The 23,936-nt window shown below is 44.2% G+C and overlaps 2 protein-coding genes across 4 annotated transcripts; one reads left to right on the top strand and one right to left on the bottom strand.

Annotated features, from left to right (window-relative positions):
* Window positions 1-3,116: 3,116 nt before the first annotated feature.
* Window positions 3,117-21,136, bottom strand: LOC119033087 (L-threonine ammonia-lyase). Of its 3 annotated transcripts, none has more exons than XM_037122711.1 (11): window positions 20,753-21,136; window positions 9,925-10,246; window positions 8,983-9,099; window positions 8,044-8,285; window positions 7,061-7,226; window positions 6,248-6,347; window positions 6,030-6,105; window positions 5,662-5,787; window positions 5,111-5,278; window positions 4,933-4,990; window positions 3,117-3,715 (listed from the first exon to the last, which is right to left on the bottom strand). In XM_037122711.1, the coding sequence occupies exons 1-11, from the start codon at window positions 20,848-20,850 to the stop codon at window positions 3,617-3,619; spliced, it is 1,572 nt and encodes a 523-aa protein (XP_036978606.1). In that variant the 5' UTR covers window positions 20,851-21,136; the 3' UTR covers window positions 3,117-3,616. The 3 variants fall into 3 exon arrangements, with proteins under 3 accessions (XP_036978606.1, XP_036978607.1, XP_036978604.1); XM_037122712.1 differs by lacking the exon at window positions 20,753-21,136 and adding an exon at window positions 19,787-20,002; XM_037122709.1 differs by lacking the exon at window positions 20,753-21,136 and adding an exon at window positions 13,292-13,528.
* On the top strand, window positions 17,976-23,842 carry LOC119033091 (placenta-specific protein 9-like). The gene is made up of 3 exons (XM_037122718.1): window positions 17,976-18,305; window positions 22,835-22,926; window positions 23,397-23,842. Exons 1-3 carry the CDS (start codon window positions 18,242-18,244, stop codon window positions 23,544-23,546), a joined length of 306 nt encoding a protein of 101 aa, XP_036978613.1. The 5' UTR covers window positions 17,976-18,241; the 3' UTR covers window positions 23,547-23,842.
* Window positions 23,843-23,936: the final 94 nt, after the last annotated feature.

Below are 23,936 nucleotides of genomic sequence, written 5' to 3'. Positions count from 1 at the left end.
TGAAATGTGTTTTGTTGAATGATTTTGATTCCTCTGGCGACACAGCTGACAGTACATGATCTCATCCTGTGTTTTATAGAATTTACTGAATGGTGTGCTCTGAGCTAAATGCTAACATCAGCATGCAGTCTACTTCAGTGCTAACGTTTAGCACACATAATGTCTGCAATGTTCAGCCTTCCATCTAAGCATGAGTTTGCAAACATTTGTGAATTGGCATGAAACATCCAAATTATTCAGCAGTTAAAAAATAGTATAAATAAGTATATACGGAGTATAAATAAGTATACATTCTCTGTAATATCCTGAATTGTCACCCACTTATTTCACATCTTGTTTCCCAGTACCTACATATATGTATGAAGTGTACATGTACGCTATTAGATCGTAACAATAGCGTACTTACCCGGTAAGACTTTAATCTAAAGCGTTAGAGTGTTTTTCTAATTTGGATTTCTAGGATCTACGTTAAGCGGAGCCCAGATTTAGTTCTTTTGAAGCTAAACCATGTTATCCGGATTCTGCTGTTGATCTTTAACCTTGTTGTCAGACACTTCCAAGAATGAAATCCACTTTAGAGCTCCGCTCAACCCTCCGCAGCACCGACTGCTGAATCAGCAATATTAATCTCGAATTTAACTTTTCTACCTGCAAGAAACACTGTCATACAAGGACTATTCCATGTACAATATTCCGAAAAGTAAATTTGCACTTTATTATGAACTCTACTAACGCTTTCTTCTGTGTCTTTCAAGTGCAGCCATGTCCTCAACCTGCACAGAAACACTAGCGTGTCAGCTGTCCTCGCAGCTAGTCACTCTCACTGATTGAATTCTGCATGTTATATTTTTTTAATTGTACTATTCAGGAGATAAACAGTGTTCATACTGACAGCTTCCTGTATGTGTGAGGAGCGTCCCAAAGCCACCAGCACAGGAGGAGCAGATGGCAACAACAACCACATGTTGACAGTTTTGAAGTCATGTGAAGTCTTCTCCCTGATAATCGTGTTCGGCCAGCAGTACACCTTCTGCAGCTCTGCACACAGCCTCCGTTCATCCCAGGAATCCAATACACGTATAGCACGAGACAAGCAGTAGATATGAATCACAGCTCTCATGTATTTATAATATACAAACTGTTCTCATAATGTGTAGTTACACAGTAAGAACAAGCTCTATATTGAGCAAGCTCAGTATCCAATGTATATATTCAATATTCTTATATCTCACTGTCTTTCAGTGCCTTCTGCCGTATGCGAGCATTGCACACGCTAACATGCTTTTCATTTATCTTTTTTCTTTCAAGTGTATTTTTTATTTTTGTGTTTAATATTTTTGTGTAAAAGGTAACTTGCAAATTAAGAATTTCATTGCCTGGTGCTAACTATGTGTATATGACCATTAAACATCTTGAATCTTGAATCTAGAAATGAGTCCCCCCCTTGTTGCATTTAGTCATACAGTAACTACAGGACACTGTTACTCAAATTTATTCAAGAATGTGGTATTTTTTGTTGTTGTGGTCATTCTGTACTCTGCAACAGTAGAAGAAACAGGTGACAAAACCTTTCAATAAGTTAGAAAAAGATGTGAGCAGCACTGCCTAATATATATGCAAAGTACATGCTGTACTTCTCAAAGCAAAGTCATTCTGCTTGTCCGCGTGTTATAAAATCCATCTTCAACACTTTGGCATTGACTTGTTTTATGTGAGAATTTAGATAATTTGCCCGAAATCACTCTGATCATTTTATCTACTCTTTATTTGCCTTTCTCTTCACAAGCAGCCACTCTGACAGACTCAGGGGAGCCGGCTGATGGCCTTGTTGAGACTGGCTGTAACTGTGTGTGTGTGTGTGTGTGATTCTGAATGTGTGTGGGTGTGAATAAACAGATTAGAGATTAGACAGTTAATTATTAATTTAAGACCCTGAGGAACAGATCCCGCTGTTGCTGAGTAGTCTCTCGTTAACTACTCCATGATTCAAAGCATTACCTTTAACTTTAGTTGAAAACATTAGAAATGATCAACAGAATGTTCAGAAATAACAGTTTTGATGTTATGACGCTGTCGTCTTAAGCTGAAGAGATGTCTGCTGAAGTTCTAACGAGCTATCTGCTAGCCCGTCTCCATCCAGAGCTCCCATGCTAATGCTGCAGGCACCAGCCCTCACACTTATGGCTGCTAGCTGCACAGCTAACTGAGCTAACAGCAGCTAAAGTTGGCAGCAATTAACGGTTTCTCTGTTTTGAGTACTTTTAACATTTTTTGGCTTCTCCATCGGGAGCAGGGGCAACAAAACACAGACTGGCAACTTGGAAACATGTTAGCAAATGTTAAATGTGCTTAATGGCGCAGAGCAACATTTGCTTCATGTTTCAAGCAGCCTGACAATAGTCACTCTCCTTCAGCTCTGCTCTTGTCTCCACCAGCTCCTGGGGGAGATATCTGGCTTTTCAGCTGCTTAATGTGCAACTGGTTCCTCCAGGTAGACGCTACTTCCTGTCTCGTTTGGGGCTGGACAGGTCGTGTGCAGGGGGGTTGTCTGAGCCTTTTCACTGCCTGTTATGGCAGCAGATGTCACGGAAGAGATTGGTGACACTAAACCAGACAGTTAGTCTGTAGAACCAAAACGGTGACGACAAAAATGCTGAGAACAATCTCCACAGAGCTGCGTTGGGTGTTGGGTGTAGATCCTCTCTGCAGCATCACTGCTAGCAGCTATTGGTGATAACATATTTTAACTATTCCAGGAAACCTTACTCCAACACACAGATATCACATCTGAATGTTGTTTGAACTCTTGCGGGAAGAAGGTGCCGGCGTCACACAGGTGAACGGTGTGACGTCGCCTGAACGAGGGCTGAACAACTAGCTGAGGCCGGGGTCACGGTGTCCTCTGCTTATGAACCTAAGAGCATTAGCCTGTCTTAAACGGCCCAGCGTCCACTAGAGCTGTCTCCAGCCATTAATCAGGGACAGGTAAGCATACTTTCACATCCTGCCTCACTTTTACTCTTCAGAAATGAGCTCAACATCAAGTAGAGGACAATATTGCAAAATGCAGACATGTTAAAAAAAACTCCCAAAAACATTGCAAACAAATCAGAACATGTAGAATGAATCAGTCTTTATTTGGAGTAACACATAGTTGGATTGACTCTACACCTGAGACAGTATAAACACAGATTTATATACAACAGTTTAAAAACAGTGTGGATTGAAAAATATATCTTTCATGCGGGCGGTTTATGGAGGTGTATACTGTGTAGTTAGCCTGCGTCTAGTCTATCAGTGTTTCATTCATACTCTGGAGGTAATGTCACTTTAAGAACTACATTCATCTTCTGAATGGAGCCTAACAACGTTACTGCAATTACAGGGTGCTGATGATTAAAGAACAATAGCAGCAAAAGGAATAAAGTAATGTGAATAGTACCTGCTCTATAATCTCAAGGCTTCTCTGCACACACTTAGGTTTGTTCAACATCTCTTAAGAGTCCTATATCATAGTAGTGTATGTTACAGGATGTGTTCTGCATTTCATGAATGTGTCGTCTCCTCTCCGTTTTCTTCGTTTTGCCGTGACAGTTTGTGTTGGTGTTGGTCGAGATCACCGGTCCAGCCAGCATAGAGAGGGGTAGCGCTCACTCAGCGTCTTGCGCAGCTGAGCGCTCTGTGTCTTATCTCTGGTCTCCACCACACACTCCACCTGTCGACAACACAGGCATACAGTTAGCCCTCTGACATCACACACACACACGCACACAGTAGACTTAGGGCAGTGAGCGGGTTGCCAGTTAATTATGCAACGCCTTTCACCTTTTGACACGGCTGCCAATTCATCAGTGAGGACTGCAGGGGCCATAATGCAGAGCCCAGGAGAGAGACGACACAGTTCTACTTGTTTCCAAAGCAATCTAACGGTTTCATTAAGTTTTCAAAACAAGATCGAGTAAGGCAATTCGGGAAAACAAGAAAACACTTTAATCAGTAAGATTCATGAATCGAGTTTATTTGCAGTGGAATTAAACTGCTCAGCGGCAGCCTCCTGTTCATTTGTTACAGGGAACATTAAGATTTCAAAAGCGAGATGGTGTAAGTTGCTGAGAAGCAGCAGCACTTACGGTGAATGTATATTGTATTATATAAAGAGAAAAGTCTGGCAACCGCTTTGTGTATTCTGCAATCTAGTGCCATTACTGCCACAGCAAGTCGTAGTGACTCAGTGTCTGCTGCTGTCTGCTGACACAACAGATCCAGTTACTGATAACTGTAATAAATTATCCACATCTACATGTTAGATATTTGTAAAAACAATAGCTCAACATACACAAATATGTGCCACATTTCAAGCAATGAAGTACTGTGCAATATACAACCTTGCTGTCTTAGCTGTCTTATGGTGACCTTGAGGTGTCAACATCGAAATATCGCTGTGTGCTCTGAAATGTGTTGTTTCAGCATTAAGGAGCCTCATATTAGTGAGCATAATCAATCAAGAGTTGTATTTAATGATTACAATTATATATTAATATTCTGTTATCTCCTATCATGAAAATTTAAAAAGTCATTACTAAGTCATTTGTACCATCAAATATGCAGTTATAAGTTAGTTGCTGACAGGTTGATCTGGGTCCATATCGTCTGCCGCCTTTTTCTAGATTCTGGTCAGACTAATCAGAGAAATGTCACGACAACAATATTTGTTGCAGTGTAGATTTGGCTTCCTCCAGATTTACAGTCTCCAAATACGGCGTAAATATCTCAACATGTCTTTTGTTTTGTATTTTTGACTTTCTTCGTCACACAATTTTAGTCCCGCCAACTCAAAGCAATAAGGTCCTTGGCAATGACAGCACAGTAGAGGAGCGGATTGAAGAGGCGACGGAAGACGAATGAGGTGAAGAGCAGAGATTAGCCGCCTACCTTTGCACTGAAGAGGTTTGACTTGTCGCTTTGTCTCCGATGGCAGACGTCCAACAGCCTGGGGGGATAAAAAAACAGAGAGGAGAGGAATCTAGGGACATCAAACACAAAACAGACTGGATCCCAGCACGGACCAACAGAGCGAAAACATCTAAAGGTGGATGGCGGTTGACCCTACCTGACGTCTTCTCTGGACAGGACGTCCAGCAGCTTAGCCATGTCTCCTGGCCATTCTCCCAGCTGCACCGCGAACTTACTGACCCGGTCGTCCAGCACCAGGGCCCGCTCCACACACTGCCTCACCAGCTCCAGCTCCATGTTAGCGCTGCTCACCACGACAGCAACCCTACGGCACACACACACACACGCACACACACACACACACACACACACACACACACACACACACACACACACACGAAGGGACCTGTTTTATCTCTAGCCAGACAGATTAGCTCTGCTGGCATCACTATATTGCCAAAATGTTAGCTTTCAGGCATGTAGAACAATGTCTCAGCCCTCGCAGCTTGGATTACATTTAAAATGATACTTGTGTTCTTTTCCATTATAAAACGGGGCCACACAAGGACACTTTGCTCCTTCTAGAAACATGATGGAGTGCGTCCTGTCCTGTCTGCTCCCGACTGTTGACCTTTTTCAAAAAGACAGACAAGAGAATTTCCCCAGAGGACAAAGTCCGGAGCAGTGATGTTCACGTGTCTGACCCACTTTTTGCCTCTCAGCTCCGGTAGTTGTCCAGCCAAGATGGCAGCCAGTCCCATGGCGCCCTCTGTGTCCACAGTGGAGCGCTCGAACTCCTGAAACCGCAGCATCGCCACCAAAGAGTCCTCCTCACTGTGAGGCAGAGGGAAAGGGAATAAGTCACAGCAGCCATGCCAGGTAAATCATCTTGTAGAGAAAAAAACCTTAGATTTGACATGAGACTTTGGCAGAAATAAACCCAAATAACCCAGGAATTCAGCATGTTTCAAAATGTAAAAAAGGCTTATAATCTGAATTTTAACACACATAACGGATATCTGTTCATCCATTCAGATGAAGCTTGAAAGTGTAGGTGTGCTGTGGAGATGCAGTACCTGACAGAGATGACTCTATCTACTAGTTTCTTTGCCAGCTGGAAGGTGTTCACACCCAGCGAGCGCTCCATGAGATCTGAGGACAGACAGGAAGAGCGGCAGATGTTCAGCTGCTGCAGGAGAGAAACTGCACAGAGCTTCTGACTGGAGAACGTGCAGGTAACGATGACATTTATTCAACAGTTCTGTGTTACGCCTCTACTGGCTAATGACTTTACCTCCATAGAGTTTCTTATTGGGGACGCTGTGGATGTCTTTGATTGGACTGTCGGTTTTCAGAGACTGTAGCAGCAGAGGGAAACCTTCTGGCTCAATTCCCTGTGAAGAAAGTCCATTTAGCTAGTCTGTAATTTGACAGAGTTATTACAGAAATGATTGTGTTTTTTTCCTGTCAGTGTGTGCTGTATGTTGTTGGGTCTCATGTTGTGTATGGATGTCAGATGTTATGTGTTATGTGGGTTTTTTTGTTTTGTTTTGTTTTTCATTAAAGTATTGTAAAGACATTTCAGAGACCCCAGAGCTAACGGTGATCTTAATACATCTACGTAAATTTGAAGCAGTAATCAGCCTCTAGGTTGCATTTTATAACGCTCACTACTGGGTCAGCCTTGGCAGTAAATCTGATTGATTGCTTCATCACGCACAGGGATATGTGTTTATGATTGAAAAATAGAAGCGCAGGGCTGTTCTGCTCCTCCAGGCACACAGAGCTGAAGCTGTCAAGGTTTCAGCTGTGGGCAGATATTAGAACAAGGGAAAACACTTCAAATATGTTTATCTTGTTAAGGCAATCCAAGCAGAAGGAAAAACACACTCTGATAAACACCAGGGAGATGTAGGAGGCAAGTAGCAATCTTTGCAATAAGAGGGAAGGGTTCATGGGAAATATGACTTTGTTTTAGAAAACGGCACGAACGGCACTCAGAGACGAGGTGAGACAGAGGCTAGAAATCTGCTCATCGTCTACGCTGTAGGTACTGGAGTTTAGTTTATAGTGGAAAAACCCTGTGCATTGCAACAATCTAACTTACGATGACGAGAATTCGTGAGTTGAGGTGTTTGATGGCTGCAGCTGTACCAGCCAGCAGACCGTACTGTCCAGCTGCAGGAACCACCACCGCGTCCAGTTTGGGTACTTGCTCGTAGATCTCCATGCCTACGGTGCCCAGTCCTGCCAGGTACGCCGCGCTCTCATCTCTGGACGTCAGAAAACACAAACAAGAGGAAGGGATACATGAGGTGAAAGGCTCCTGAGTAGCCTGATGATCTCATTTAGAAAGTTTACTTTTGTTACGTCGCTCATCTCTGCAGTGCAATGGCACTTTCTTGTAACAGACCATATTCACACAGCAGCCATTTCCCCCTGAGTTCAAACTCAGGGTGGGAATCTCAAATGTCTCACTGCTCGGTTTCAGGAATGTCGAATAAATGTGAGAAATGATCAGAAAGTGAAACGACAATGAATAGTGAAAACACAGGTCATACTTAAAGTTAAGACAACACATCTTTAAGAAGATACTAAGTGGCTGACTGCTAACACCAGTGACCTAGCAGTTGAAATATGGGGTTTTACCTTGAAATACGGCCTCGCTATCCATTGTCTTTTCAGTTGCGGATTAATCGGGAGGTGGTAGCATGATTCAAATCACTATGTTTTTATGAACTGCAACCTGAATCACAGCAGGACGCCTACAACCTCTGAGCCTCTCACCCTGAGTGTGACATCGGAGGAAATTTGCAGCTGTGTGAGGTGAATAGTCACAGTTTTGTGCCAGCAGCAGCTGATGTAGCCTCAAACAGAGAGGAGGTCACAGAGGTCACTCCTGCAATTTTTTATTTATTTTTGTCAGTTTTGTAGTCTTCAGCCACAACTGGCACTGAGACAAATGAGTGGTGCAGTGAGGCCAAAACCCCTCGTACACTATAACAGTGTCGGTGGCGGTGCAGTAACCCTACAGACAGACGTATCGTGAGCTCTGTGTGGAATATTAAAGGCGGTATTAGTGGGACTAACTCTTCCAAGAAGAGGTATCCGTTCTCTTTGGCCAGGTGGCGGGCGTGGTTCTGGGAGTCGTGACCGGTGCTTCCGTAGGAGATGACCATGGCGCCGTAGTCTCTGTAGATCCTGAGGCGAGGCGAGGAGCAGCATGACGGCATGATGACAAACACCGGGATCTTCAGCTCCACTGCGTGGTGAGCTACGGCCATGGAGAAGTTACAGTCGGTGGCCACAATCACACCCTTCCTCTGCTGCTCCTGGAGGGAGAAAAACACAGACTTGACATATGTATATCTATATCTATGCATTAATATGTCAACACAGCATCAAGATTTTCAGGCCAATGAAAAATGTTAAGCGCAGGAATGCTTCTTGCTAAATGGAGGCAGTGGGGGGCGAGTCCACCAGTTTCAAAAGGATCTGACTGTAGGCTTATGAGAAAGTGACTCTACTGTTCACTTGATTTATTACCTCAGTAAACTGTTTCTGACTGAGTTTATGGTATCAGTCGCTAGTTTCAAGTCTTCTTCAATCCTGCATGGTGTTCATGTTGTTAACTTAGTTAACAGTAAACTTGTAATTGACCCTTGTGCTTTCCAGCTCCAACCGCTCATCCAAACAGAGTCACTTCTGGCTCCGAAAGTCAACGATGGCAACGGCCATAATGCCAAACTCGAGGCCTAAAACCTGATGCCTCTTGTAAAAAAGAAGATCTTTGCAGGGCCTTACTGCAGAGGATCATATTCCTGTCAGTCTACTCACTGTTATTTCCAAGTCACTGTCCATCTAAGCTGCACTCAGACTATTTCTGACTCTACAGGTCAGTTGGCCCTTATGGTCAAGTTAACACGTGTGTGTCTGCACGCTCACATCAGCTGTGACCTGACGGACAGGAGGGATCATCCTCTCTCTCTCTCTCTCTCTCTCTCTCTCTCTGTCTCTGCCTTGTGTTACCTGAGTGAGAGAGGACAGCATGTACAGCACTCCTCTCTCCTTCACGGAGCCTGTGTAGTGCAGGTGTTCCTTCTTCAGGTAGATCTCCATCCCGTACTGTTTGGACAGTCTGGAGTACTGCACACAGGAGAGAAGAAAAGAAGCAGCGTTTAAGAAGGAGCTCTTTGTTTAGAATTATAAATGAATTGAACTGTACAGTAGATTAAGGAAAAAAAAAATCTGACTTAAAATCAATGTAGTTAACTGAGTTTATACAACATTCTGTGGTGGAACATCAAAAATGAATTAATGCCTCTCAGTGCACACAGCTTTTGTTTACCCTGATGTAATCTGAGGAAACTTGACTCGTCGCAGCATGAACACTGTGTGCTTATGGCCGCACATGCTGTGAAAAAGAACGACTAAAAATAAAGCAGACATGAAATCTGACAATATATTGAATGGAAATATAAAAGATATGATAACATATTAATTTCTAGCACACAGTGCATTTCATTGTGTGTGCAAAATAATAGCTAAAGACTGAAGAACGGGCCAGAATGAAGAAGTATGTCCTGATGACCTCAGTCATAAACACGGTTGAAAATGAATATTAATAATATTAATATAATAAGTTATTATGAAGTAGAATATGCGGCAGAGCTGAACTGGATTGCCTTAAAATGTAAAAAAAAATGCTCCTAATCAGGCTGTTTATTTGCAGCCCATACGCCCTTATTTTCATTCCAAAAACTAAACATGACCAACATATATAATATTCCTAATAAAAAGATTTAGCCACACTACATCAAACCCTTGTCAGAATCCACACAGATCCCATGTAAGTCCTACCAGTGATAGAGATGGTGTTTGCTCTCCTAACAGAGGTCAGAGGTCATGCACCTCTTCCTTTCTCACATTCATCCCATCACACACTTGGAAGCTCATGCTATGTTAGTGTACCGTGCAGGGTGTCTTCTGTATCCCTGTCTGGATCCTGAAGGCCGCGGCGCTGATGTCCTCAAAGCGGAGGTACTGGGGTTTTGGGACAGCCCTGAACTCGCTGACTCGTCTGGTTTTGGGGGGGTCCATAAGTGTGATCTCGGGAAACCCCACCACCTTGGTTTCGTAGACCTTCACATCCCCGTTGAGCAGCTCCTCCTCACCAAAGTCCTTCAGCCGTTCTGGTTCGATGAGGGTTGGTCTGCGGCCCGCAGTGCCGTTACTGACTGGGCAGCATTTGTAAGAGCTGCCGGGCTGACCGGGGCCCAGACGCAACTCCTCTCTGGGAGAGACGACAACAGGGAGGAGTTGTTAATTACTCCGACAAGATTTCCTGCATTCAAGATTCGTTACCATGAATAAAATTACAGATTTTTCTGGGTGAACCATGATTGTCATGTTTTCTTAACTGCATACTGGAAAGAAAACTAGTGGCTGGAATTCAGCTCTCTCACAGATAGAAACCACTTACGTACGCCAGGTTGACAAACGCCCTATCTCGTAATGTTGAAAAAGTGAATCCTGGATGTGTCCCTTTATCTGGATCGGCATCAAAAGTTAATGGGGTCTATTCTGAGCCGGGATTCCATCCATCCATGGCTGAGGTAATTACAGTTTGAGAATCTATAAGTAGAGTTTCTCTTATCCCATTAGAATAAAGAACGTACATACTCAGTATATTGTTGGATGGCTTTCTTCAGCGACCTTAGAAACATCAAGTCGAGGCTCTCCTGGAACGAATTCTAGGTTAAGCCGATAACTTGAGCAGCTGATCGAAAGAAACTACACTCCCAGTAATTTCATTCTCACTCAGAGAAATACAGTTAGTAGAAGTGTACTGTGTTAAGTATTTTTAGGAAGAAAAGCATTGGAACAAAAAGTAGACCTAAGGCAGGGCAGAGTCTACAAATCAGAGTCTTAATCAGATACGAGCCAGAATATGAAGTATTGATATCTATGTGTGGCCTCAAGCAGACGATACTTTATTGACAACATTTTAAGTCATCAGCATGTGTAAAAGCTGCAGAAAAACAGGACCTGTTGACCAAAATTCAAATTATGCCCTAACTCTCTGTTAGAGCGACCATCTGCACACACACACACACACACACACACACACACACACACACACACACACACACACACACACACACACACATACACCATTCTTCAGACTGAGATGAATTGATTCACCTTTCATGTCAACCCAACTTCCCCTCACCATGACAGATTACATCTATAAGTCAATTTATGATTCATTGGGTCATTCTGCTCCTCTTTTTGGGGAGACACACAAACGATTAAGGTGGCAATTTAGGCCTAAAAGGCAGGACAGTTTGATTTATAACAGCTCGGTAAATGGCCATTGAATGCAATGCAACAGTACTATTCATTTAAATAGCTCAGTTCTTCCCAAATCTGCTGAATCTACTTTCATATCTCAAATGACATCGCACAAAACTGGATTACATCCATTGTGGACATTTTTTTTAACGCATAGTTACTCAGGAGGCTCTTTACACAATATAAACACAATAATAGGATTACACCCTTTGGAGATTAACCCTGTCACTTAGCCGCTGAAGCACACAGCCACAGATCACAAACGGTTAATAGCTAAATTGGAAACTTTGAACAAGGTGGTGCAATCGAGCCAAGCCAGTCATAAAGTTCTGCATGTTTTGGGGGGAGGGGTTGCTGCATCATGCAAGTCCAGTAAGAGTCTAGTAACTGATGAAATAAAGAGATCCATGAATGAAGTGCTTTTATTGTGTTAAAATATCAAGATGCCACCAGGTGGAGCAGCTCTCCCAAACAACTGCCTGAAATCTGCCAGCACTCAGCAGAGAACATCCCAGTCTATTTTTATTATAATGATCTGCCATAAACAATACCATGACCCTTCACCTCGTCCCCCAGAGTCCATTACTGCCCTCTGCCCCACTTGTCATACATTTCCTCTATGTTATTCAGCCACGTGGCGCGCTCTTAACATGGCCGGGAATAGAAAAAAAAAAGCCCAACGCTGCACCTGTGATTAGGGGGCTTTGGTTCAAAAGCAGAGTTCAAAAACAAACATCAAAGGAGGGAAAGAGCACGACGGCGGCCAGTATCGCGCCTCAAAAAGCCTCTTCAAACGAGGACATGAACAGCTGAGATGGTAGAAATAGGTTCCTCTAATTCAAAATGGTGCAAAAAAAGAAAAGTGAGGACAAAGCAGAAAGTGAGGGAGACATTTCAGCCCACCAGGCTTTCATCATTGCTCCATCTCAGCTCCTTAATATCCTTTTAAGAGACTAAATGCCTGAACTGGCTGCTGTATCACTTCCTTTTCCTACTGGAACAATGTTCAGTTGGGAAAAGAAAATGTCTCTTAGCTCTTTATCAACCCAGTTGTCGATGTTGCATCACTGTGAGTGCAGTTCTGCAGCTATCTGTAGTTCAGGCTCAATTCTGGGAACTTTCTCTCAGTCTTCATCTGGTTAGTTGTAGCCTATAGGTATCTCAAATAGCACCAGAAGGTTTAGATACTGTTGTTTAAAGTACTTCAAAGGTGAGTTCATACAAAGTTTTTTTTCATGAATGAAGACATGTCTGTCTAAAATTGTTTCGATGTATTAAATTCTCACAGTCATGCCTGTCCTGACAAACCAGTGGAACTACTGCACTTGTAAACCCTTTTTGACCCTAGATGTGATCTCATTTATGTATTGACACAAACAATCCCATTTTTTCACTTTCATCCTGGAGCACTCTTTTCTTTCCCTCTGTCTTTCACTAAATATGTGAGAATTACCTGGGGATGAAGAGAAGAACAAGGTAGAGGACAAGGCGAATGAGCAAGTCTACTAGGGCTTGAAAGGTTGGGTACTGCTCTTCACTACAAGGAGCAGGAGCTGAGGAGGAGGAAGAGGAATACTGGGAGATAGAGGAGGAGATGGAGGACTTTTCTGCTGGGGACCTTGAAGGAGCAGGAGAGGGTTTGGAGAGAACCATCTGAGGAGAAAGATCATTGGAGGGGAGTTCAGAGGACCTCAATTTGGGGATCGCGGCAGCCAAACTTGGATTAGGAGGACAAGTGGGCGGTTGTGTTGAATTCCTTCTCTGCTTAGGCTGAGGAGGAAGTGGCACAGGAAGAGATTGGAGATTTAAGGGTTCGTTTGTCGGGGTAGGCTGCAACGAAGGTGAATGAGGGAAAGGAATGGGAGTAACTGAAGGAATCTCCGAACTCTGGACAGAAGGTGTATCTGTCACTATGGGCTGGGCTATGAGCTGGTGAGGGGAGAGGTCTGGAGGTTCCAGGGAGCTACATGTTGTAAGTTCCCACCTCTGCCAGAAGGGGTCATTCTCCTCGGTGTCTTTAATTGCAGGCCTGGGAGAGTACAAACGCTCAAGTCGCTCGCTCAGGTAGCTCGAGTAGAATAGCTGGGCGGCAAAGTTCATCCTGGTCGAAGCACTGTCCTCCTAAGATCCAACAATTACCCGAATCCCTCTCCTCTTCCGGCTGCTGTGGTGTGTCCGAGGGATAAGAGGACACTGACTGGGGCTGCTCCCACAGTATAACGTCCCCTGCACCAACTCCCTCCCTCTTTCCCTGCCCTGGGGCTATTTAAGAAGGGATTACCCAGAGGCACATGCATGGTGGCTCTACAGCGTCTCTCCAGTGGCCAGGCCCCTCCCAGGGCTCTATTCCTGGGCCCAGACCGGGATTACTTCCCCTTTCTGTGACGTAGTGCTAATCAGACGGTCTAAGGCGATAGATTCAGACTTAGGGTTTATCTGGGGAGCAGTGATCTGGAGGCTCAATCACACAGTGGAGATGAGTATGGACGGAGGATCAGAAATGAAAAGAAAGTGGGGTGGTGGGTGCCCACAAGGATGGAGGTGCAGGTTTGTGTCTAGAGAATTGCAGGATCTGGATCGTTGTACCTGCAAAGTCATGGAAAAAAAAGCCACAAGTGACTCCCTATGCACAATCCGGGTGCAGTGCACTTCACCCTCCTCAGACTGCTCTCTATGAAATACAGAGAGAGCAAGAGCAGACGATTTTCTGCTCAGATGTCTGAGCGTGCATCAGTAAGAAACTGAGACAGGTTGTTGCTGCGGAGGCTTCCCTGGATAAATTTGAACAACACAATCGAAAAGTACACGTAGTACAGCTGTAGAGCGAGACAGGCTGCCAGCCAGACAGATAACAGAGACTTTAGGGAAAGTGGAGAAGAGGTAAATTGGCTGTTGCCAGCACTCAGCAGGCAGACGGGCTCTGATCAGATATCCAACATGTCCCTCAAATCTGAGCTGACAAGCGACAGTCATTCCCTCCAGATAATGAGTGTGTCTCGAGACAGATCATTACAGGAATGTGTATAATTAGAGATGGTCCCTTTAGCAGACATGGCTCAAGCAGTATTTACAGGTAAATCTGAGCATAGTAAGAGCTGGAGTGGTGGAGTTTACTGTCTCAGCATAGTGTTCAGTTCAGAGTTAGTAACAGAATGAGAGTTTGTTGTGATAGTCTAATATCTGTAGTACAATCTCTGATGGTGGTATAGTTGCTGATGCCATCCCACCCAGATCTCAAGACCTTAAGATATGATCTTGTAGTTCCCATGAAGTCAAAATTGCTGTCTGTGTGTTATTTGTTTATGTCTTGCGGCGTTTCTCACCAGTACACCAGTATCAGGCCCATCTGTGGCAAAAAAAAAAAAAAAGCTGCTATGTAGGTTTTTTAATGTCATTTTAGAGTTTGTAACTTTCTTGAAACTCATTAAAAATGTTGATGACTCATCCTGCATGAATGTATAAAAAGAAGAACGTCGCCAGAGGACTGCGTTGATGGGACGGGACCTCAAAGATTTCTGTACAAAAACATAACTTTGTAGGTTTATTCACTGATTCGGTTGAAACTGGGTCATGTTTTCTGGAGAAAATAGTTGCTGGTTTTCCCTCTGCTGCCCCCGAGCAGCTCTGGACAGATAGCTTTACTTGTTGCTAACCAGCATCGTCTTAATCAACACCTCCAGATTCTGTACGATCCCTCTGAGATCAGAGGTCAGTTGCAGTACAAAGGTGATTTATGATGTTTCCTGGTCGATGGATTGAAACTGCTAAAATTAGTTAGCTGCCACTTAGTTTGGTATACGGCCCCTGCTGACTCAGCCCCGATTTCGTTACTGCATTCCCTTCGTCAAACCCACCACTGGTTAGAGAGTGGCACGTAATGCTCATTCTGCGCTGTTTGCTGCTACTTGTTTGTTACGGAAGACCGGCAACTACGCCACAGCAGTCCCGAGTTCCCAGAGTCTTTGCACAGCTCTGACCAGCTCGCACCACGGCCAGGACCTCTGTATGCTGCAGCTGAAGTGCCTCTCGGAGAGTCATTTTGAAAAATGCCCCTGCCTGACCTTTTTCTGCAACTTCTCCAAGGCGATAATCTGAGACACACACATCATTTTCCTTCTTCACACAGCCATCTCTGTCTGTGAAACAACCGAGTGCCACACTGTGAACATCTTCCAGCAGAGACTGTCTGCTCGATTGGTCTGTATCCATCACTGGCATGAGCGGATCACAAACATTCAGAAACTTGTACTGGAGTTTACAGCAAACGGCGCTGATAGTTTCTGTAAGTACAGCAAATGGACAATAGGATTAGGGCACAGTCAAAGGTCGGCTAATGACATGTCTTAAAAGCAGAGGGTGGAGCTTTGTTTCCTCTGATCGAGTCACAGACTTCACCCGATAACGATCAGCTCCTTAAAAACTTTTAGGAAGGCAGTGTGTGCCAGGGGCCACAGAGGTACTGTACGGTTCGCTGAGCTCGCCTCTTGGCAGCATCAAGGTTCAGTGAGCTCCGTGCTCAGGTGAGGACAACTGTTTGACCTGCTAAAATGACGAAGGCCAGCGCCGAGGGTCTCCATCTATCCATGCCTGTGAACACATGTGGTCATCACAACCGCTGCCAGAAGTTAACAGATATATAGACGGCACTGGACATAAATAGACGGTGAGAAGGTGACCCCGCCTCCAGCAGTCTGTCACACCACAGATCAGCATGACGTCGACCGACTGGACGCCCATGATCCTCTGGCTCTGTGTCGGTGGAGACGCTCAGCACTGCACCATGTGTCTGCCGGCAGGACTTAAAGTAACATTCACACCTCAGAGACGGTCACAAGATGAACTTTGACATACATTTGCATTTCCTGATTTCATTTGATAGGAGCCTCCAGCCATGTCGCTTTCATAAGATGTTGATATTTGTTCTATTCATGTATTTAATGGGATACATTTTATTATGACAAACGCATGACAAATCAAAATAGTTATTTAACATTTTTACCCGCCACTGTCACAATTTCTATGCCTCCATGCTGGCGATGGTCGAGGAGGAGGGATAATGTTTTCTGTCTGTCAATCTGTCTCTTCTTGTGAACGCCATATCTCAAGAACGCCTGAGGGGAGCGTCTTCATATCTGGCACAAACGTTCACTTGTGCTCAAAGATGGACTGATTGAGTTTTCGGTGGTCAAAGGTCAAGGTGACCTCATGGGGCCCCAGTATTATATATTCCTTAATTCAGGAACGCCTTGAGAGAATTTTGTCAAATTTAGCAAAAAAATCCACTTGATGGATTCATTAGAATTTGGTGGTCAAAGGTAACATCAAATAATTGCTTTTTTTTATTTTTATAAATTATTATTTTATTTTTTTTGCCACAGCAGTGTTTATTACCAGTGATACAACAAACTGTCCCTGTTGAATAAACTAATTCACTGTTAAACACATGGTTAAACAAACTAATGAATAAACAGACAATTGTTTTCTGAATAATTCATAAAATAAATGTAGGAGTGAAATAGCAATCTACTAAGAAAAAACGTCCTCCCTTTTCTATTTAAAGCAACATTATGCAGGAATTGGCATTTTGTGTGATTTTGATTTAGAATGTCATTTTCAAAAAAGTTTTTTTTTTTTCTGGTGCGAAACATCAAATTAATTCTGACAGTCTGCAATTATCGTGTTCCTACTGGCGTCCCTGCGCGGGGGATTTTTATTCTTTATTGTTTCACTTTGCCTCAGAGGCTTTATGAGTTTCCACTGACCTTTGTAAAATATTATCAATCAATGACCAAGACTGCCATTAATGTGTGAGATGTACACCACAATTCTTTGCACATAACGTTTTCTTTCCTTCCGTCGTCTCTCTCTGCTCTTCACTGTGAGACACAAACGTCTCCTGACTCTCTGCTCTCCTCTGATCCCTTCGCTCACTTTTCCTCCAGTTTTGTTTTTCTGCTGCTTAACCTGTAGATCTGCTTAACAGGGCCAGACGAGCGAGCGGAGCACGAGGCCGGAGACGGTCTGGCTTAATGAAGATAACCGCGTTTGCTACGTAACAGTCTTGGCTGCCTGTTTGTGTGTGTGGGAAGGCGTGTGAGTCACACAGACAGAGGAGACAAGTCAATTCGGCGAGAATAACAGGAACCAATCAATGCGATTATAAAGGGCATTCTCTGCGGCTGAATTGATTTTGATTTCTCTGACTTCCTGCTGAACGGAAACGCCGACTGGTTTTCCCAGAAAGAGGTCGGCAGCCGTGAGTCCACTCTGGGTTTTTTTAATCAATTGTATTGAAAAAACAGCTTAAATGGTGCAAACAAAAACAAATAAGAGGTCGTCAGCTTCAATATTATTTGAGTGCACTGTAGCTACGAATACTGCGAAGATTCTCTGACGGATCACAGCTTTAATACAAGGATGCTGAGTGTAAGTCAGTGTAACACATGCCTGGAATAGGGCATGTTTTCTTTACTGACCATCTCCTTTCACTCACTTCAGTGTGAACGTGAACACACAGTGACCACCAAACGCAACACAAAATCCTGCATTAAAGTAAAGCCAGAGTTCTCGTCTCTAGGAGCCAGTCAGTGTGAGATCTGAGTCCCCTCCCCGCCACAGCCCTCCCGCCCCCTCCCAGATACTGAGCTTTTTGTTCGCCATCTAATGTTTTCATTAGGAAACTGGGCGCAACCGAGTCATCGAGGGAAGGATTAGAGAGCGAGGGAGCGAGCGCAGGGCAGAGAGGCAGAGACGGAGAGAAGAGGAGAGGAAGAGGTGTGGAGGAGAAGAAATCAGTTTGTTTCCTAGTCTGGTTCTGAATTAGAGGAGATTTAGAGATCTCTCTCTCTGTCTGTCTCTCTTTGTCTCTCTCTCTGTCCTCCTCTCACTCGTTGTTTCTATCGTCTGCGTCACCAGCTGCACGCCAGGTTTCGCCATGAACCGCCCCTTCACCTCCTCGGTTGGACTCGTCTTGCTTCTGATTGGCTACACCGCGGCAGGTAAGGGATGAGGCTGGGCGTGTGATCGGAGGGGTCACGGGTCAGGACAGGACGGGCCAGAGGCCACACAGCTGGTGTCCTGGTTTACAGGAACAGATGATTTATGGATCAGTGCAGCGGAAATACAGGTTCTGCTGTCGATCATGTCTGTTTCATACTTTATGCCTGCGCTGCATTGTGCAATAGATCCTAAAGTGTTAGATTGTGTAGATGATAGCTGAGTGAACACACATGAATCTGAACTGACATCATGGGTGTACACACACACACATGCACACGCACACACAAACATGTGAGTGTGTGTGTTCAGGGTCTGCCAGCACATCTGTTACTAATTTAACTGCTGCTCTGGCAACACTTAATCTAATATTCTGACAGCAAAGTTTCAAACACTCACTCTTTCCTTCATTCATTATGTTCATCTGGCCGCCCTTCACCAGTGTGTTCAGCTTTGTTTACCAGTGTTACTGAAATTCATTAAAAAAAAACTGTGCGCCAGTCCTCCGAATCCGCCAGATCTGTGAGTGACGGCCTCAAGTGTGAATTACACTGACTTCATACCACAAGAATGGCCAACTGCAGGAAGAGCACAGCAAGAAGAGCATTCAGCTCGAGCAACAAGCAAGAGCTCACAGTCACTAAAAACACAAAGCATTTGATTTTCGTATTCTATCTAAGTGTTTGTCACGATTCAAAGGTCACTGTCTCAGAAAAGTGCAGAATACGTCATTCGACTGATGTCAGATAGTTCTGAGGATCAGACATTTTGATTGTGCAGTGAAGAAAAGTGGAGCAAAAACAAGAAAAACAAGAAAGGCTGAATGTTTCGAGAGAATCTAAGAGCCTCTCCGGCGATGCTGGAAACAGATTAAAAATCTACAGACGAGCATTCAAGCAGTTAAATGGTCATTTGACGTGCTTGCAGAGAAACACGCTCGACTGTCAGGTAGATTGTTCAATTGTTCCAAAAAAGTTCAAATATTAGCTGAAGTTGCCCTGAACATAGTTGAAGTGTGTGGACCGTTCGGGTTGTGCAGGTTGTGCAAGCAGCTCATTATGACCAAGGACGGATATTTGATCTCACTGTTGGGGGGACGGCGACTGCTCCACAGACGCTGTTGCGGTAAAGGTAGGCAATGGACCAGATGAAGAGGGGACCCAGTCCAAGTCAGAAACAGGACTTCAACTGAGGAGACGGCTGTTTGTTTATGAAATCAAATGCCAAAGCTGACTTATTTTAATGACGTAGCTTAGCCTAGTCAATGCTAGTCATGTATGTAATGAGACATAAGTAGATAATTTAAATAACCCAACTATCCTACCTATTTTAACCCAATGATATTTTCCTTAACCTAACCCAGTAGTCTTTAAAATGTCTGTTGAAATATACGATCAAAGTCATTTATTCTTCAGTAAGTATCAGTCGATGGTTGAAGCGTCAGGGCAGATTAATGATTACGCATCATATGCAGTGTTTTTACCTCATATATTACAAGCAGGCCGGTGTGTAGTACACACATCTTGGTACTTTCTTCTGTAAACCATCTTAATGGTTTTCCGCGGCCGTCTTGTCTGTCAGGCCGGAGCTCGGTTTGAACCGACGCTCTGACCTGCGCTGACTCCTCATTTTCTGCACTCGACCGAACTCCCCCTCTCCTGCAGAGAGCCGTGTCACTGCACAAAACCACAGAGCTGGTAAAGAAGTGCACACACACACACACACACACACACACACACACGGTCATTCACCTCTGTCCTCGGGTGGAGTCAGCGGGTTAGATCATCGTATCTGTGTTTGCTTTTCCTGTTGCGTGGGGAGTTACTATGTGATTTCGCAACCTCCTGGAACACTCCTGCCAGAGGAGCAAACTCTTGATACGAGCTGGACTGAAAGGAAAAGCCAACGCGAGCGGGAACAAATGCCTCCCTGGCTGTTTGGAAACACAGACTGGTGTTGATGTTACATCTCAGCCAGCCAGCTTTGCATCAGCCACATTAACCGCATCTCCACTTTATTACCTACAACACAGACACTTCTTCCTTTTTTTTTTTCCTTAACAGCATTCATCATGAGCCTCAGCACGAAGCTCTCTGTTGAAAGTTTTCCCCTCCTGAAGAGCCCGACTGTGCTGTGTACGCATTGATCGCACAAACACACACACTCTGACACTTACATGGAAGCACAGCTGTGGTTTGCACCGATTTTCTTCTTTTTTTTTTGCTGATCGTGAAACCAGCAGCACATTCTGTTACAGCTGAAGGCTGAGGTTGTTGTGAAGTGCAACAACATAAAAACACCACTTTAATGGCGTCTGCCTTCCTGTGTGGGGAAATCTTCATGTCTTTAGCAGGCGGCTGATGGCTCATCTGTCGCGTCTGTCAAACCAAAGCAGGTGAGATGGACTCAGACTCCATCATGGGAGACATCTGCTTCGAACTAATCGTACCTTCCATCCATCCGTCGCTCTGTCTTGGCCCGTTTCCTGCATGTACTGAACTTGGCGCCCCTCCGGTCGACGTAATGGAGCTTGTAAAATTCTTCCATGTGATATCTGTGAAAAAATCAAGGCAGCCCGATGCTGAGGCACGGCCGTGCATGGGAGGACAATGTGCAGAATCAGATATGGCAATCATTTCTGGCACAGACTGTATTGCTTAAGGAAGAAAAGATTTTAAGGGTCAGCGGTGGACTAAATGACTTGTCAGGCAGATACCGGTTGCGACGTGGGATCAGCAGAAAACAAATCCTGTATCTACCCATTTAAATGAGGACTTTATTTGTGCACTCGTGCCACAAACAAACAGATTGTCTTCGTCTCCTTGAGTTCATGCTGGAGGTAGTGAAATCGGTGCTGAAAACCTAAGCAGAGGGAAAAACCCAAACAAAGCCACAGTCTGTGTTTATTTGACAGTAGACTGAGTGTCTGGATCTTAAGTTATTATTTCCATGAATGTGCACATGTGAAGCTCTGTTTTCCAATAAGGAAAGTGAACCCTAGAGACACTCCAGAGCAGTGGTTGTCCCCTGCAAAGCTGATATCAGACGTTCGACCCTGCGCGTTGGACCTTCATTGCGTGCTTACGTCTTGGTTTGCACATACGTAATTTAGTTACATAGTAACAACGTAACATTATTGAATCGTTGGAAAGCGTAGGATAATGCCCTGAATTGACCGTGATAGTGATAGTGTCCACTCTGGTTAGCTGTTAAACAAAAATGCTGAGACTCCCAACCTTAAGAAAACCGAAGACAGTTTGGGGCGCCAGTGTTTTTACAGTTGTCTCACTACAAGTTACGAGTTCATGAAATTCAAGATGGAGCCTTAAGTACATTTAATTTTTCCAAGGATTGACCTCCTAACTGTATTTTGTCCAGGAGAAAAGGTGAAAGCACATCCTTGTTTGGTTGGAATGATATTGACAAAACTCACTCTGCAGAGGCAGCCAACCCAGCCTTGGTATCATAAATGCTCAAATACAACACACACTCTCAGGCACTGGTTGATCCACATACACTCCCCGCGTTTTATCTAAATGACAGCAACAGCACTGCTGCCAGCCTCCAGTAAATGAATGAGCGGTTCACTCATTTATAACGTATAAATGCTATCAATGGGAGCTTGGCCCGCAGCCACTAAGAAGGTGTTAGGAAAATGGAAGCGGAGTCCTGCGAGAGAATGCAGACCTCCCCTCAAATATGTCGGCTTCAAAGAGGAACAGATAATTGGAAACATGACTGCGAGGGGGGGAAACATACTGAGGTGAATTCACACCAAGAGCATAATGGCTTTTCTCAGCATGCTGAGTGTTGCAGTTTTCATTGTATACTACAACAATGAGGCAAGATGACTCATCTAAAGCTGGCAGGGTCCGCCACATATAAACAAAGTAAAACAGCATGAAATGTGTTGTTCTTTAAGGTCAGTTTGTTTCCTCAGTTTATTCAGGCACGACAACCAAGACAGTTTAGATTGTTCAGGCATAAAATTCATAATTACTTTCCTAAAACTACACAGTGAATCTTTAACTTGATCACTTCATCTTTTGTGTAGTCCGGTTCATTTGCCCACAAAGAGCATGAAGTTCGTTTCTACGTGCTAGCTTACAGTGCTTGTGTACGTGCTAACCGTGCAAGCACTGGAAGCTAGCAAATTCATTGACACATGCTTTTCACTTCCTGGAGTGTCTTCTTAGTTTTGTTCAGACTAAATAAATTAGATACAACACATTAAGGGCTGCAGGACAGATTTTGTTACGTTTCGGGTAGAGCCAGGCTAGCGGTTTCCCACATACTGAGTCAACCTATTCTAAGCTGAGCTAACCGGCTTAAATGTTTTCCTTCGGTCTCTTACAGCCATACAGTAACTCCTCCTGTTTAAATGTAAAGACATAGCTCTGAAATCAGTGTTAAATCATGTGACCAATATATTTTATGCTTTTAAAAATTGTTTTAAGCAGTTTGTTTGCCTTTTATGAGCCTCTATCATACATTGTAAATCCACTGAGATATGCATCTTTTCCTCTCTCAGGACCTGAACCTGACCTGCAGCCTCGAGCGGTGCGTTCAAGTGCCTGTCAAGAGCACACGGACCTCCACGGGCGCCTGGATGCAGTGGAGAAGGTGCCATTTCCAAAACCAATCTCCCATTCAGTGTCCTGAACGATTTGAAAAACAGCAGGGATTTTTTGGGGATGTTTCCCCCCCAATGTTGTCAACTTCGTTATTAGACGTCAGCTTTCTCTTCATCTCAGGCTGCCAAAAACAGTCCTCAGCATTTCCCTTTTAGGGAGAAGATGTCGACAAAGCTGTGGCTCGCTGCCACACGCGCAGCCGCGTACTTAAAAACCACACGAATGCTCAACTTTCTCCAAAAAACGCTGATGAGTTGGTCCAAGTCTCCACACTCACCTCATCTGACAAACCCCACACTAACCCTGACCTTACTTTACTAGCTGTTTTGGGGCGACTGTATAATTCATATGAATAAGTGATTGTATTATTCATGAGGGATGATTCTATTATTCATACTACAACTTATTAATGCATTATTCATGCGTTAACCACACAACTATGTTTCCCATCTCCGGCAGAAAGTAGAGGACACGGTTGAGAATCTGGAGGCGGAGCTGACTGCTCTTCTGGACGCCATCGAGGCCCCGAAGTGGCGCCCTCTGTTGGACAATAGAGGAAGGACGGCTGTGGATATCCTGGAGGACCCGGGGCAGATGGGCCGGTCGTAAACCAACTAGACATTCGCGGAGGGGGGGATTCGGGGGGGGGGGGATCTTAAACTTGGACATTGATGGATCTGTTTCAATGACTTCAATACTATTATTTTTTTAAACTGCGTGTATGCATATACTGTACCTGTATATCAAAATGCTGTTTTAATCTTAAAAGAGGAGGAATAAGGACAAAGCTTGTGTGCATTATCTGCTCTTACTAACCCTGTGACAGCCTCAGTTATAGATTCTTCCCCCTGCAGTCAATAGTGGCACGGCTCATGTTTACAACACTATTTAAAGAGTATAATTCACTTTGGACATCCGTGTTATGTTAGTTCATACCCCTGCTCTGCATCGCCCTCTACTGTCTACCCTGAATGCTTTTATCTGAACGAAGAAGACAAA

Source organism: Acanthopagrus latus, chromosome 15, assembly GCF_904848185.1.
Source record: "Acanthopagrus latus isolate v.2019 chromosome 15, fAcaLat1.1, whole genome shotgun sequence".
NCBI classification, from domain to species: domain Eukaryota; kingdom Metazoa; phylum Chordata; class Actinopteri; order Spariformes; family Sparidae; genus Acanthopagrus; species Acanthopagrus latus.
The sequence above is the reverse complement of the archived record's forward strand: the minus strand, read 5'-3'. Positions and strand labels throughout refer to the sequence as shown.

Excerpts from the sequence above, each read along its gene's own strand:
- LOC119033087 (XM_037122709.1), bottom strand. The coding sequence starts at position 13,407 with ATGAACTTTGCCGCCCAGCTATTCTACTCGAGCTACCTGAGCGAGCGA. Across the intron at positions 8,286-8,982 it reads TGCTGTCCTCTCTCACTCAG|GAGCAGCAGAGGAAGGGTGT; the intron begins GTAACACAAGGC and ends TTCTCCCTCCAG. Across the intron at positions 6,106-6,247 it reads CAATAAGAAACTCTATGGAG|ATCTCATGGAGCGCTCGCTG; the intron begins GTAAAGTCATTA and ends GTCTGTCCTCAG.
- LOC119033091 (XM_037122718.1), top strand. The coding sequence starts at position 18,242 with ATGAACCGCCCCTTCACCTCCTCGGTTGGACTCGTCTTGCTTCTGATT. Across the intron at positions 18,306-22,834 it reads GATTGGCTACACCGCGGCAG|GACCTGAACCTGACCTGCAG; the intron begins GTAAGGGATGAG and ends TTCCTCTCTCAG. Across the intron at positions 22,927-23,396 it reads GCCTGGATGCAGTGGAGAAG|AAAGTAGAGGACACGGTTGA; the intron begins GTGCCATTTCCA and ends CATCTCCGGCAG.